The 14,590-nt window shown below is 42.9% G+C and overlaps 1 protein-coding gene across 1 annotated transcript; it reads right to left on the bottom strand.

Annotated features, from left to right (window-relative positions):
• Positions 1 to 3,441: 3,441 nt before the first annotated feature.
• ELOF1 (elongation factor 1) lies at positions 3,442 to 6,713 on the bottom strand. The gene is made up of 4 exons (XM_070935253.1): positions 6,599 to 6,713; positions 5,466 to 5,587; positions 5,049 to 5,119; positions 3,442 to 4,132 (listed from the first exon to the last, which is right to left on the bottom strand). Exons 2-4 carry the CDS (start codon positions 5,579 to 5,581, stop codon positions 4,068 to 4,070), a joined length of 252 nt encoding a protein of 83 aa, XP_070791354.1. The 5' UTR covers positions 5,582 to 5,587; positions 6,599 to 6,713; the 3' UTR covers positions 3,442 to 4,067.
• Positions 6,714 to 14,590: the final 7,877 nt, after the last annotated feature.

The raw sequence follows: 14,590 nt of genomic DNA, 5'->3' as shown, positions 1-14,590 counted from the left end.
ACAATATGGACGTGATTTGCTATTAACTTCCTTGAAGTAGAAAAAAGATTTTAGGCTTACCTGTTTTTTTATTTGGAAAGGCAAATTAACAAGGATGTCAGCTGCATATATCTTCTATCTGTTCCAGATCTGCTTTTGTGCTATTTATGGGGCAATTCCCCCTTATCATAAGCACTTTCCACTCCAGAGATGGAACCTGCCTTGCCCAATACTCCCAGGAAATGCTTTCTTAAAATCTAAATGACCCCCTACACAGAAAAGAGATTTTGCTGTGCAGCAACTAGACCATGCTATATCATACATCTATTTAGTTATTTAATGAGTTATTGCCTTTCTACTTACTCAGAGCAGCTATGAAAAATGGAAAAATGAAATATAAAAAATGAAAATCATACAGATTATTTAAATGATGAGATTGGGAGGCAATTTCAGAGCATGTGTATTTGACAATCAGAGAGAAAGATAAACTCATTACATTATAAGTCATGGAAATCAAGGGATGGAATTCATGATTGGTAGAGAGTGGGCCGGATGCATCACGTGCTGGCTCCGCCCCCACCTGGTTTAGCGAAGGAGAAAAAAGTCCCCATACCTCATGTGACGCCGCCGTGACGCTGCAAGTTTGACACCCCTGGGCTATAGTAATGGAAGGATACAATTTGTTCAAAAGAAACTCAGCAAGAGAAATGGATTAATTATCACATTATACATAAAGAATGATTACACCAATATGAACGTTTGTGATGCTCTGGTTGAAAACCCTACTGAAAGAATTTGGATGAATATAAAGGGGGAAAGAATCAAAAAATTATTTTGCTTGGTTAGGCACCCTGTAAAACTGATAAGTGTACAAAAGCACTAGAATATTTGGCCTAAAGAGAAGAAAGCTAGGGGGAGATATAAAAGTCTTCCAATACTTGGAAATGGTCTGTCACAGGGAAGAAAGTATAGATGTATTTTCTGTATTGCCTGAGAATATGACCAGAGTCAATGGGTGTAAGTTTTATAGAGACAGCACCAAATTTGAAATAAGGAGCAATTTCCTGACAATAAAAGCTGTTAATGGAAATTCTCCTTCCTGAAGGGTCCTCCATTTCTGCAGGTTTTCAAACAAAAATTGGACAACCATTTATCTAGGATTATCTGGTGATTCCTACTCTAGGAAGGGGGCTGAATAGAAGACCTTCAAGATCCTTCCAACCTATCAGTTTGCAGTACAATAAAAAATAGGAAAAACTATATCCAAAAAACCAAAAGAGCATCTTGCAAGTTATAGCACCGTAATAACACACTGAACCTCTTCTTTTACTTTATGACATTTTTAAGAAGAAAAATATTCAGTTCAAGATCCCTTGCAGATTATTTTAAAAACAAGGAATGGGCTTTTGCTTCTTCAAACATTATGTACAAAGAACTTGTTGTCTGTAGAGCACAGAATTAGTTCAGGTTTAGAAGATACAAAACTTGATGCTATAGTGGTTTTAACTTGAAAAAATAACCAGAGTTTCTTAATTCCAAGAGTGAAGAAGATAAACTGGGAATAGGTCAAAATAGCTTCTCTTCCTTGTACAGTGCATTCAGAAAGTATTCAGACCCCCTTCACTTTTGTCAATTTGTTGTGCTGCAGCCTGATTCTACAGTTGTTGAAATTTATTTTTTTCTCATTAATCTATACTCAGTACCCTATAATAACAAAACAGGGAAAACAGAATTTTAGAAATTTCTGTAAAATTATTAAAAAGGAAAAACTGAAATATCACATTGGCGTAAGTATTCAGACCCTTTCAACACCTTGAAATTTAGCTCAGGTGCCTCCCATTTCTCTTGATCATTGCTGACATGTTTCTACACCTGTGGCAAGTTGAATTGATTGGACATTATTTGGAAAGGCACACACCTCTCTATAGAAGGCCTCACAGCTGACAAAGCATAGTGTAGCAGAGCAAAAGCCATGAGATCAAAGGAACTGTAGAGCTCAGAGGCTTATTGCAAGGCACAGAGGAAGACTACAACAAAATTTGCAAGGCACAGGGGAAGACTACAAGGAAATTTCTGTTGCACTGAAGGTTCCTAAGTACAGTGGCTTCCATAATTCTCAAATGGAAGAAGTTTGGCACAACCAGGACTGTTCCAAGAGCTAGTCGCCCAGTCAAACTGAGCAATCAGGGGAGAAGGGACTTAGTAAGAGGTGACCAAGAACCCAATTGTCACTCTATGCTCCAAAGATCCTGTGTGGAGATGGGACAGAGTTCCAGAAGGACAAACATCACTGCAGCCCTCCACCGATCTGAGGGACTAGATGGAAGCCTCTCCTCAGTGCAAAACACATGACAGCGCACTTGGAGTTTGCAAAAAAGTACGTGAAGGAATCTCAGACTCTGAGAAACAAGATTCTCTGGTCTGATGAAACCAAGATTGAACTGTTTGGCCTCAATTCTAAATGTTTGGAGGAAACCAGGCACCGCTCATCTCCTGCCCAATATCATCCCAATAGTGAAGCATGGTAGTGTCAGCATCATGTTGTGGGAGTGTTTTTCAGCAGCATGGACTGGGAGACTGGTCAGGGTTGAGGGAAAGCTGAATGTAGCAAAGTACAGGGATATCCCCAATAAAAACCTATTCCACAGCACTCAGGATCTCAGACTGGGCTGAAGGTTCACTTTCCAACATGACAATCCTAAACACACAGCCACAACAACAGAGGAGTGGTTTACGGACAACTCTGCAAATGTCCTAGAGTGGCCCAGCCAGAGACCTGACTTGAACCCTATTGAACATCTCTGGAGGGACCAGAAAATAGCTGTCTGCCAATGGTCGCCATCCAACCTGACTAAGCTTGAGAGGATTTACAAGGTAGAATGGCAGAAAATTCCCCAATCCAGGTGTGCAAAGCTTGTCGCGTCATACCCAAAAAGATTCAAGGCTGTAATTGCTGCCAAAGTACTGAGTGATGGGTCTGAATACTTATGCCAATGTGATATTTCAGGTTTTCTTTTTAATAAATTTAGACATTTCTAAAATTGTTTTCATTTTGTTGTTATGGGATACTGAGTGTAGATTAATGAGAAAAAAATGAATTTCAACAACTGTAGAATCAGGCTGCATCATAGCAAAATTGAAAAAAGTAAAGGGGGTCTGAACACTTTCTGAATGCACTGTATATAAGATTCAGAGTCAAGCCATAGTCTATCCTCCTATATGCATGGACATATTCATTCTAGTCATAAAAATATTTACTAGGATTCATGTATGAGGGAAAAAGCAATTTAGTGAAATGTTCTGAGCAGAATGTATACTTGTTCCATACACAGTATTATGGTAAAAGTGAAATGGTCAAATAAATGTTCATACTAAAGGAATTATAATGGTAAAATTGCTCTACGTATATTGCACCAAAATGTTTTTAAGACGACGGCACCATTTCTCAGTGAGTCATGCAGGTTTGCTTCTCTGAATTATACTTTATTACATAACACAGTTCTCAGAATCCCATGCCCAGTGCCACAGAAGAGCTGAAACACAGGCAACACATTGCCATTCTACCTGGAGACATGTTATTGAGAAAGGTTGACTTCATGATTATTGTTCCAACAGATAAATATAAAGCTTGTATTATGGGACCAAGCTAGGGCTATTTTTTCTTACATTCCATATATTCTTGCTGACTATACTTCGCAATTTAACATGAAGTACAATTCCAAGAACCATCAGACAATGGAAGAGAAGCTTGTGTGGAAGCCCTTCTCTATAAGCCCAAAATAAATTAACAAAAATGGAACAGCAGCATCTGATGCACTGAACCTCATATTTCAATCTTGAGAGAAAAATTTCCCAAGCATCAACCTGAATAAAAGCTGATCTTTCCCATACTTGCAGGTCTTTTTTTGGTAGTCATTAGTCTTTATACTCCACAATATTCATATAAAAAGATAGGTTACTGAATAGAAGAAAAGAGCACAAACCACCATTTCATAGTCACTCCAGCTGTTTCTCCAATGCATTGTGAAACAAATACCCCCACCCTTGAATAAAGAAACATTAACTTCCACCAAGTTCCTTTTAAGTTGTTATTGATTGGCTGCCTCACAAGCATCTATCCAATCACTGTAAACATCCACTGGTTCTGAAAGATCTTTAAGGACAAAAGTCAAGGATAATAATGTATTAACGTGTCTTCTAACTAGAAAAAACTTCTGAATTCAGAATGAATATGCAAAGCCAATATTTCTATTACGATTGTACAGATACCATGGAGCAAAGGAAAGTATACAGTTGTGCTTAATAGGATCTTGATCAGGGTTCATTTACAGTTTCTTAATACTGGGTAGACAGAACATGCAAATTTCAAGAATCAGTTAAAGCACTTGTCCTAAAATAAAAACTGGAACCATAAAATCAAGTTCAAATTTACACAGCAAAACAAAAGTAGATGTTACCAAATACAATAAACCCTCAGTTTAATGTGCCTCAATGTATTTAGATATCCCTGAGAATTTTTTGGTCATCCATTCCACCATCACTTAATGAATTAAGAGCCTTGGTAGTACAGTGGTCTAAAGCACCCTGTTATTAAGAACAGCTGCGTGCAATTACTGCAGGTTCGAATCTTGCCAAGGCTCAAGATTGACTCAGCCTTCCATCCTTTTTAAGATAGGTAAATTGAGGACCTAGCTGTGGGGACAATAAGCTGACTTTGTATAAATATACAAAAGAATGAAGGCTATTGCTTAGCGCATTGTAAGCCGCCCTGAGTCTCCGGAGAAGGGCGGCATATAAATCAAATTTAAAAAAAAAAATTAATATCCATTAATTTGAGGCTGTAATGGCTCAAACAAGAGTTTATTGTAAATGTTACCGTTTATGCCAATTACATGTCTTGATGCATGATTAATTTGTATTTAATACACAATCCTCATCTTGGATGTTTGATTAAATTGAAGCTTTATTATAGGTAAAATCCAAGCATATTTTTCTTAACTGTAAAAAACATCTAGGACAGAGTAGAGCAATTATTTGATACTTGAAATAAATAAATGAGCAAAGGATACAAGTGATAGGGGTCTGAAATTCTTCCAGACATACAGTACAGGATATCACTCCAGTATTCCGAGCTCTTTCCCTGAAACACAGAATCATAACTGCAATTAAATAGTAATTAGCCTACTAGAAGTCCACTAGAATTCTGATTGCAGAATAAAATGCAAATAGGTTATAGGTGTTAGCTATAAAACCATACCAAATAAAAATACTATATATTAATGCTAACTAGATTACTATAGATTACTATTAACACTTCAATCTTTCTTAATTTCACAACTGCCCTACCTAGAAAAATACATCTTCCTATGTTTTTGTTTTCAAAATCTTTTCTTCTGGATATCTACAGCCCCAACAGCTGTATCATATCCCTGTTTGCCATCAAACAGGGAAGCTGTGTTCTCCCATCACTTATATAAACAGCTTACATTTTAACATCACAGGATTTCTCATGGTTACAAAAAGGACATGTGAATTGGGTTTCAAGTGTTCCTGTCATCTTCTTCTTGGGTGGAGGCTTCCGCTTTGACTTCCTACGACCCATCTTTGCCTGCAGCAAAAAAAACCAAAAGATTAAGAAGGATTTGGGGGAAGAGGTGGGGGAAATTCATAAAAAAATTATATCTAATCCCAATATTTGTAAAGATTAAAGATGTAAATCTTAGCAAAAAGTTTGGCACAGTTTGTTACTGGATAATTGTTAAGATTCATCATCTGCAACAGGTGGAACTTAGAGCGAAGAAAAGATACATCACCAAAGATGGAACCTGCTGGGCCCTAGTAGAATTCCCTGTGATCATTATAAACTGAAGGCAGTTTCCTGCTACCCTGAAGCAGGTGATACTCTGTATTGTCTGATCTAAAATAGACCTAAAATTTAGGTTATATGTGGTTGCTATTAACAATGTTGTAATGACTGATATTATAGTGATGCTGCATGTTAGCAATGAGATATGCTAGCTAGCTAGTTTATTGTATACTGCTTTAGTAAGTTGCTTAGGTCATTTTTTTTTTAAAAAACTTCAGTGACATAAAAGCAAACCTAAGGCTCTACCGAGTTTATAGTCCTAAACAATACAAAATAGAATTGCCTCTTAGGTACCAATCCCTGTGATTTTTGGAGAACTATTTTCAGATTATTTGGTTGGTCCTAAAAATAACAATTTCGCGGTGAACTGTGTAAAGGCTTCTCCAACCAAATAATCTGAAAACAGTTGGGCCTCCGGAATCGAGAGTGGCCATGAAAACACCACCCGGATACGGAGATATACGGCGATTCTTGCAGCATCCCTGCAGCCATACACATCTGGCAACGGTGCGGCAGTATCCTAAAGCGAGGAGGAGCAAAGTCGAGCGGACGGAAGCCCACATGAACAGCTCTTCATAATACTTTACGTTATAGAAAGCATATATGTAGCTTGGAAGTCCAGGAGGAGAGGGGAGGGGGCCATCAGCAGCAGAGGCCTAGCGAACCGGCACCGAAGATTAACCACGCCGCGGCCCCCACGTTGCTTTCGCAGGAGCAACGGTGAGGCTCCGGACGGAGAAGGAGAAGCGCTACCTTTGTTTTCTCCCTCGCGACCCTTTCCTTCTTCCAGCACGAGGGCCAATCCCGGCTGTCACCTCCGACCTGGTCGGATACCTCCCCCAGGCCGCGTTTCCAACGGAGACCAGCGCTTCCGGCGTTGAGGCCGGAAACGGATGTTGTCGTCGCCCGTTCTCGCCACAGTGGAGAGAACAGAAAATGTAGAAGCATGGTAGTACAAAGTTCCGGGTCCCCCTGGCGTTGAAAAAGGGTTTGGCGCTGCTCTGAGGCGCTTCAGCGACAAACGTGATGATAAGAGCGTGTTTTTGCTAATGCCAGCAGTACGGATTTGGCGCTGCAGCAACCAATGCAGCGCACAAAACAGGTGTTACACCGGCATACCAAGGCATGTCCATTACTGCTTGTCCTACCATACTGTGGACCAATTGAAGCTTCTGTATGGTCTTTAAGAGCAGTCCCATGTAAAGCACATTGCAGTCTTCAAGCTGTAAAGTGACTAGTGATTTTGTGAAGGGCCCTCCAGTCTAGGAAAGGGTGCAAGTGAGGTTGTGCAAAGGCTTTCCTGACCACAGCTATTATTTCATATGGCATAACCGAATACAGCATTAATGCATAAAAACTAACAAAAATAGCATATAAAATGTGTTATCAAAATATAAAACATCAGAGCAGTGAACCATCTTAAAACACACAGCACAGGTGATAAATAAAATGATGAATAAAATTAAATTATATATGAGCAGTTACTGGGATTATTGACCACAGCTGACACCCGAATAGGAGCTATGAGGTCAGGAAGACCCTGAACTGGTAAAGGAACGTGCTTATGATTGTAACAATTGTTCTGTTAATGCTGTTCAGTGTTTTTAAATTATATGGATGGAGTAATTGAGGGGATGCATATCAAATTTGCAGATGGTACAATACTAACGAGGGTGGCTAGAACTTTGGAGAAGAGGTGACAAAATTAAAATTTTTTTTACTGTTTTTAGCTAGCTAGCTAAAACTGGGCAAAAACAAATAAAATAAGGGAATTCTAGTTGCAGTTCTTATTCTGAATCAAGAGGATCAACTGATCCCTTACAGTACACCCTTGTAGCTACAGGCTGAAGGCAACAACAGGAAAGCAATAGCAATAGTACTTAGACTTATATACTGCTTCATAGTGCTTTACATCACTCTCTAAGTGATTTACTGAGTCAGCATATTGCCCCCAACAATCTGGGTCCTCATTTTACCAACCTCGGAAGAATGGAAGGCTGAGTCAACCTTGGGCTGGTCAAGATTGAACTCCTGGCAGTGGAATGCAGAGTTGGCCTGCAATATTGCATTCTAACCACTGTGACACCACGGCTCTTAAAAAGCATGTTGAACATGCAATATTCTAAGTATGGTTTGTTGAGCTATAGTTTGAAGAATATGACATAAGATAGAGTAAAATCATACATCAAAATCAAAATTTCTGCTTCATGGCTCATGGAATAAAGAATGGTGGATGCCATTTGTGTTAGTTTCAACTTCATGGCAAATTGGGATTATTTGGGGGAAAATTGAGGAATACCAATATTGGCTGCATCTGTAATATATTTGCATGTTTGTAATGTAGTTTGTAAAGAGAGCCAATTTGGCTAGTTGTAGTACAATAGTGTCAAACTTGTGTCGTCAAGGCGGCATCACATGATGTATAGCAATTTTTTTCTCCTTTGTTAAACTGGGCATGGGCGTGGCCAGCGCGTGTTGCATCCGGCCCACGGGCCAGGAGTTTCACAGCCCTGTTGTAGTAGCATCAGGCTGGAAACAGAAGAATATGAGTCTTAATCCTGACTTGGGCACAAAACTAAAGGTGACTTTGGGCCAGTCACTTTGTCTCAGCTCTAGAAAGGAAGCAATGGCAAACCACCTCTGAAAAACCTTGCCAAGAAAACTGCAGGGACTTGTCCAGGCAGTCTATGAGAATTGGATATGATTGAACAGAAGAAAAAAAAATGTAGTTGGTGTACCTTTAGTAAATTATACCCTCATCCAATCTACTTTTTGATAAACTAGAAAAATGTGGAATAGACATATCCAACATGGATTGATTTGTACCGGATGGATTTGTAGCTGCCTGATAAACCGTACTCAACAAGTAGTCCTTAATGGTACTACATCCACATGGAGAGAAATAAGCAGTAGAGTTCCACAATGTCTTAGGCCCAGTACCCTTCAATATCTTCATAAATGACTTAGATGAGGGAATAAGAAGTGGAACTCATCAAATTTGCAGATGATACTAAAGTGGCAGGAATAGCCAATACCCCAGAAGATAAGCGCTGAATCCAAAAAACTCTTGACAGACTTGAACAATGGGCCCTATCCAACGAAAATGAATTTCAATGTAGAGAAAAGCAAAGTTTTACATTTAGGTAGGAAAAAATCAAAGGTATAAGTAGAGATTAGGCAACACCTGGCTCAAAAACAGTAACTGTGAGAGGGACCTTGGAGTCCTAATGGATGATCACTTGAATATGAGCTAGCAATGTGCAGCAACAGCCAAAAATGCTAATACAATCCTGGGTTGTATAAACAGAGGCATAGAATCAAGATCATGTGAAATATTAGTACCGCTTTATAAAATCCTAGTAAGACCCCACCTGGAATACTGCAACCAATTTTGGTCATCATACTACAAAAAAGATGTTGAGACTTTGGAAAAAGTTTAGAGAAGAGCAACTAAGATGATCAAAGCAGGGGTGGGTTCTAAAATTTTTTACTACCGGTTCTATGGGCGCGGCTTGGGGTAAGTGACTGGGTGGGCGTGGCCAACTTTTTTTTTTTTTAACTTTTAAAAGCATTTTTTTCGGCCGAAGAGGTTGTAGAAAAAATGTTTTTAAAAGTTTTTTTTTTAAAGTCTCTGATGAGGTGGGCGGGGTAAGCGAGCGGCGACGGGGGCATGGCCAGCCAATGTTATTACTGGTTCTCTGATCTACTACAAATTTTTACTACCGGTTCTTGCAAACCGGTACGAACCGGGAGCAACCCACCACTGGATCAAAGGCCTGGAGACTAAAACATATGAAGAATGGCTGCAGGATCTGGGTTTGGCTATTCTAAAGAAAAAAAGAATTAGGGGTGACATGATAGCAGTATTCCAGTATTTGAGGAGCTGCCACAAAGAAGAGGGGGTCAAATTATTCTCCAAACAGGACAAGAAACAATGGTTGAAAATTAATCAATGAGAGAAGCAACCTGGAATTACGGAGAAACTTCATAACAGTGAAGACAATTAATCAGTGGAACAGCTTGCCTTCAGAAGTTGTGGGTGCTTCGTCACTGGAGGTTTTTAAGAAGAGATTAGACACAGTCACCTATCTGAAATGGTATAGGTTCTCCTGCTTGAGCAGGGAGCTGGATGAGAAGATCTCCAAGGTCCCTTCCAGCTTTATTCTATTCTATCTAGACTTCTAAAATGAATATATATTATATACCCACATTTAAAAGGATTTTTTAAGTCCTTAACATTAAAAATGTTTAACTATTTTTGACTATCCTCCTTGACTATCCTAGTTATCATGATTATTTGATTTCATCTCTTCTGCCTGGATGCTCCACCTTGCTTTTTTCGACCTTATCTTCGGATTTTTGCTGGTATCAGAAAGGGAGGAAGCATAGACATCGAGAGTCTTGAACAATTCATTTGTAATATTTATACAAGTGGATGGGACGGACCATCTTCTCCTTTGTCTCTGTAACTCTGAACTGGTCGCCGTGAGAGGGCGGTCATTGAGACTCTCATCCCCCTTTTTTTGACTAACTTATTTTAATCACAAGACTTTCCCATCACTGTAAGAGGGAGATGGTATTCCGATGTTCTATTATATTAGCTTCCTTGTACAATTATCTACTTTACCCTTTTTTGTCTTAACCATCTGTTTTAAACCATCTTTAATACCTTAAGAAGAAAATGGCCTTTCATCGCCTCTAATTCTATCTCACCTCCGATGTATTCAATAACAGAGCTCCTAGCACTGCGAGATTCCCCCCTCTCGCAAGTTTGGCCCTCCCAGTTATCTAGGGCTGCCCTCGAGGACGGGTTTTGGAACCCCGAGAGGTGGTATGCTAAGAACCGGAAGCTTTGAGTTTTTTTAGATAGTTTTTCAAATTCTATTTTAAGGGGATCTGGGAGGAGGGTGGTTTCCAATGTAAATAATGAGGCTGGGGGACCTCCCGGGAGGGGGGTAGGTTGTATGGGTTCAGGGATTAACCCGCGAGGGACGGGATCTAGTCCATCTGAAGAGCACGGCGGAGGAGATGCAGAATCCGGGGCCAAAGAGAGGGTTAGAGCTTGTGCTGTTGATAGACATTACATCAGTACTGTAGGTGGGAGGGGCAGATATGGCGGAAGTAGGGGGCCACATCAAGTTGCGGGAGTGCGCGCTCGCTGTCTTCAAGCGGTGGCATGCTCCGGCCCCCAATGCTCTTCTCGTTCCCCAGGTGGCACAGACCCTCAGGCCCTGGGCCTTTGGCTGATGCTATGCAATGCCAGGTCCGTGGTAAATAAAGCCCCCCTCATTTGTGATCTTGTTCAGGAGGGGGGAGCGGACCTGGTGGGTATTACGGAGACCTGGTTGGGCCAGGAGGGGGGGGTCCCTCTTGTAGAGATGTGCCCACCCGGTTTCCGGGCATTTCATCAGTCAAGGTCACAGGGAAGGGGCAGGGGGGGATGGCAGTTATCATTAAAAAGGGTCTTGGTTCGAGGGAGGCCACTGTTCCTCAGACGGCCGGATGTGAGTCCCTCCTTGTGAAGTGGGGTCATGGGGTGCAGATGGGCCTGCTGTTACGTACCTGGCTCCCTGCCACATGGCAGCGGCCTTGCCTGAACTACTCAACGTTATAGCCGCGGTGGCGATTGATACCCCTAGGCTTATGGTCATGGGGGACTTCAACCTGCCATCCGTCGGTGAGGTGTCTGAGGTGGCTCAGGAGTTCATGGCTTCCATGACGGCCATGGACCTGACCCAATTAGTTCATGGTCCTACTCACACAAGGGGAAACACGCTGGACCTGGTTTTTGTCTCTGGTCAGTGGCTGAGTGGTCTCGAGATAGGGGATATAGCGATCGAGCCCTTGTCATGGTCAGATCACTCCCTCCTTCGCTTTGACCTTTGAACCGCCACACCCCGCCGCAGGGAGGTGGAACCAATGAGGTGGTTCCGCCCCAGGCTCCTGATGGACCCGGATAGGTTCCAGACGGAGCTTGGGCCATTTCCTGAGGCTCTGGCACATGGCTCGACTGAAGACCTAGTGGCTGCCTGGGATAGGGCGGCCGCTGGAGCTTTGGACCGGGCTGTGCCTTTGCGGCCTCTAACCCGGCGTCGATCTCACCTGGCTCCCTGGTTCACCGAGGAGCTGAGGGAGATGAAACGCCGGAAAAGACGCCTGGAGAGCAGTTGGAGGGCCAGCCGTTCTGAATCTGACCGAACACTGGTAAGGTCTCATATTAAGACCTACCTGGTGGCAATAAAAGCGGCAAAGTGTAACTATTTTTCCGCTCTTATTGCGTCATCAGATAATTGCCCGGCCGCCCTGTTTAGGGTGACCCACTCCCTGCTCCACCAGGAAGCGCGGGAGGACCCCTTGGAGGGTAGAGTCGAGGACTTTGTACAATATCTGTATGACAAAATCGCTCAGATTCGGGAAAATTTGGACTCTGACTGGGTAGATTCGGGAGGGAGGATGGAGGCAAGTCTTGAGAATATTACCTGGGAAGAGTTTGATTCTGTGACTCCGGAAAACGTGGACAAGATACTGGGCAGACTGAGCGCGGCCACATGTTTATTGGACCCGTGTCCCTCCTGGCTGGTGCTGGCCTCTCGGGAGGTTACACGAGGCTGGCTCCAGGGGATTCTAAATGCTTCCTTGAGAGAGGGTGCCTTCCCCGCTGCCTTGAAAGAGGCAGTGATGAAGCCTCTCCTCAAGAAGCCTTCCCTGGACCCAGCAGTGTTGGCTAATTACCGTCCAGTCTCCAACCTTCGCTTCGTTGCGAAGGTTGTTGAGAGTGTGGTAGCGCGACAGCTTCCTCAGTACTTGGATGAATCGGTTTATCTAGATCCGTTCCAGTCGGGCTTCAGGCCTGGATACAGCACGGAAACGGCATTGGTCGCATTGGTAGATGATCTCTGGAGGGCCCGGGACAGGGGTTGCTCCTCTGTCCTGGTCCTATTAGACCTCTCAGCAGCTTTTGATACCATCGACCATGGTATCATGCTGCACCGGTTGGAAGAGTTAGGGGTGGGGGGCACCGTGTTGCGGTGGTTCTCCTCCTTTCTCTCTGATCAGTCGCAGTCTGTGTTGACAGGGGGGCAGAGGTCGACCCCAAGGCCCCTTGTATGTGGGGTGCCACAGGGGTCGGTTCTCTCACCCCTTCTGTTCAACATTTATGTGAAGCCGCTGGGTGAGATCATCCGTGGTTTTGGGGTGAAGTATCATCAGTATTCTGATGATACTCAGCTATACATCTCCACCCCGGACCACCCCAATGATGCCCTTAAAGTGATGTCCCGGTGCCTGGAGGCTGTACGGATCTGGATGGGGAGGAACAGACTCAGGCTCAACCCATCCAAGACCGAGTGGCTGTGGTTTCCGACGTCCCGATATAGTCAGTTGGTGCCATCACTGACTATTGGGGATGAGTCATTGCCCCCCACGGAGAGGGTTCGCAACTTAGGCGTCCTCTTGGACTCACGGCTGTCTTTAGAAGAAAACTTGACGGCTGTGGCCGGGAGGTCTTTTTATCAGGTTCGCCTGATTCGCCAGTTGCGTCCCTTTCTGGATCGGGACTCATTAAATACGGTCACTCATGCCCTCGTCACTTCACGCCTGGACTACTGTAATGCTCTCTACATGGGGCTCCCCTTGAAGAGCACCCGGAGGCTCCAGCTGGTCCAGAATGCGGCCGCGCGGGTAGTTATGGGAGCAGCATGGCGCTCCCATGTGGCTCCCCTCCTGCGCGAGCTGCACTGGCTCCCTGTGGTCTTCTGGGTGCGCTTCAAGGTCTTAGTTACCACCTTTAGAGCGCTCCATGGCTTAGGACTGGGGTACTTATGAGACCGCCTTCTGCCACCAATAGCCTCTCACCGCCCAGTATGCTCCCATAGAGAGGGGCTTCTCAGGGTGCCGTCAGCCAAACAGTGTCGACTGGCGGCCCCCAGGGGGAGAGCCTTTTCTGTGAGGGCACCCACCATCTGGAACGAGCTCCCCCCAGAGATACAGAAGATTCCGGATCTGCGCACTTTCCGCCGTGCCCTCAAAACATTCCTGTTTCAGCAGGCCGGCCTGGCCTAACTTTCCCTTTATATTGCTTTTGATTTTATTTTAGACTGGGATGTCTTGAATTATCTAGGACCAGAGTGTTTAGTATATTTTAATTCGGTTTTTTTTTAACGTTTGTATTACATGTATTTTTATTGTTCGCTGTTCACCGCCCTGAGTCCCTCAGGAATAGGGCGGTATATAAATTTAATAAATAATAAAAATAAATAAATAAAAAATGAGGCACCAATAGAGGAAAATAAGGGAAGAAAACGGTTAATCTTTTTTCCTCTGATTCCTATTTTGAGGAACTACTGTCTAATCACAGAGAAGCAAGTTATGAAGGTCCCATGACATTTTGTACATCTGTTCTTACTTTGCATAGGACACTCATTCTTGTCAATATGTGCTGATGTCAGGAGGTGTTGTTCAGAGAGGCTGAGAGGTTAATCCTTCACTTGTTTGCCATTGTGAGTCACATGAATTCAGGACCTAAGAACTACTGACCAAAGAGCTGTTCCAGATATTGGATTATAAGTCATCTGAAACATCACATCTGATGTTGGACAATGTTTTGTGTGATTCATTTCTGCTGTATAAATTCTAAATTGTATATTATAGGAGATGGAGAGAGAGAGAGAGAGAGAGAGAGAGAGAGAGAGAGAGAGAGAGAGAGAGGGAGAGAGAGAGACCCTTTAAGTGAATTTCACTTAAAGT

Source organism: Pituophis catenifer, unplaced genomic scaffold (genome assembly GCF_029215685.1).
Source record: "Pituophis catenifer annectens isolate HBS135680 unplaced genomic scaffold, rPitCat1.0.hap2 SCAF_2, whole genome shotgun sequence".
Classification (NCBI taxonomy): domain Eukaryota; kingdom Metazoa; phylum Chordata; class Lepidosauria; order Squamata; family Colubridae; genus Pituophis; species Pituophis catenifer.
This window is presented reverse-complemented; position numbering and strand designations above follow the sequence as displayed.

Bases quoted from the DNA above. Each gene is read 5' to 3' on its own strand.
- ELOF1 (XM_070935253.1), bottom strand. From the start codon at position 5,581: ATGGGTCGTAGGAAGTCAAAGCGGAAGCCTCCACCCAAGAAGAAGATG. The intron at 5,120-5,465 runs GTAAGCTGTTTA...TCTGTGTTTCAG, and splicing joins AAATCCTGTGATGTTAAAAT to GGAAAGAGCTCGGAATACTG. The intron at 4,133-5,048 runs GTATCCTTTGCT...TTGTCCTTAAAG, and splicing joins ATTTCAGACCCCTATCACTT to ATCTTTCAGAACCAGTGGAT.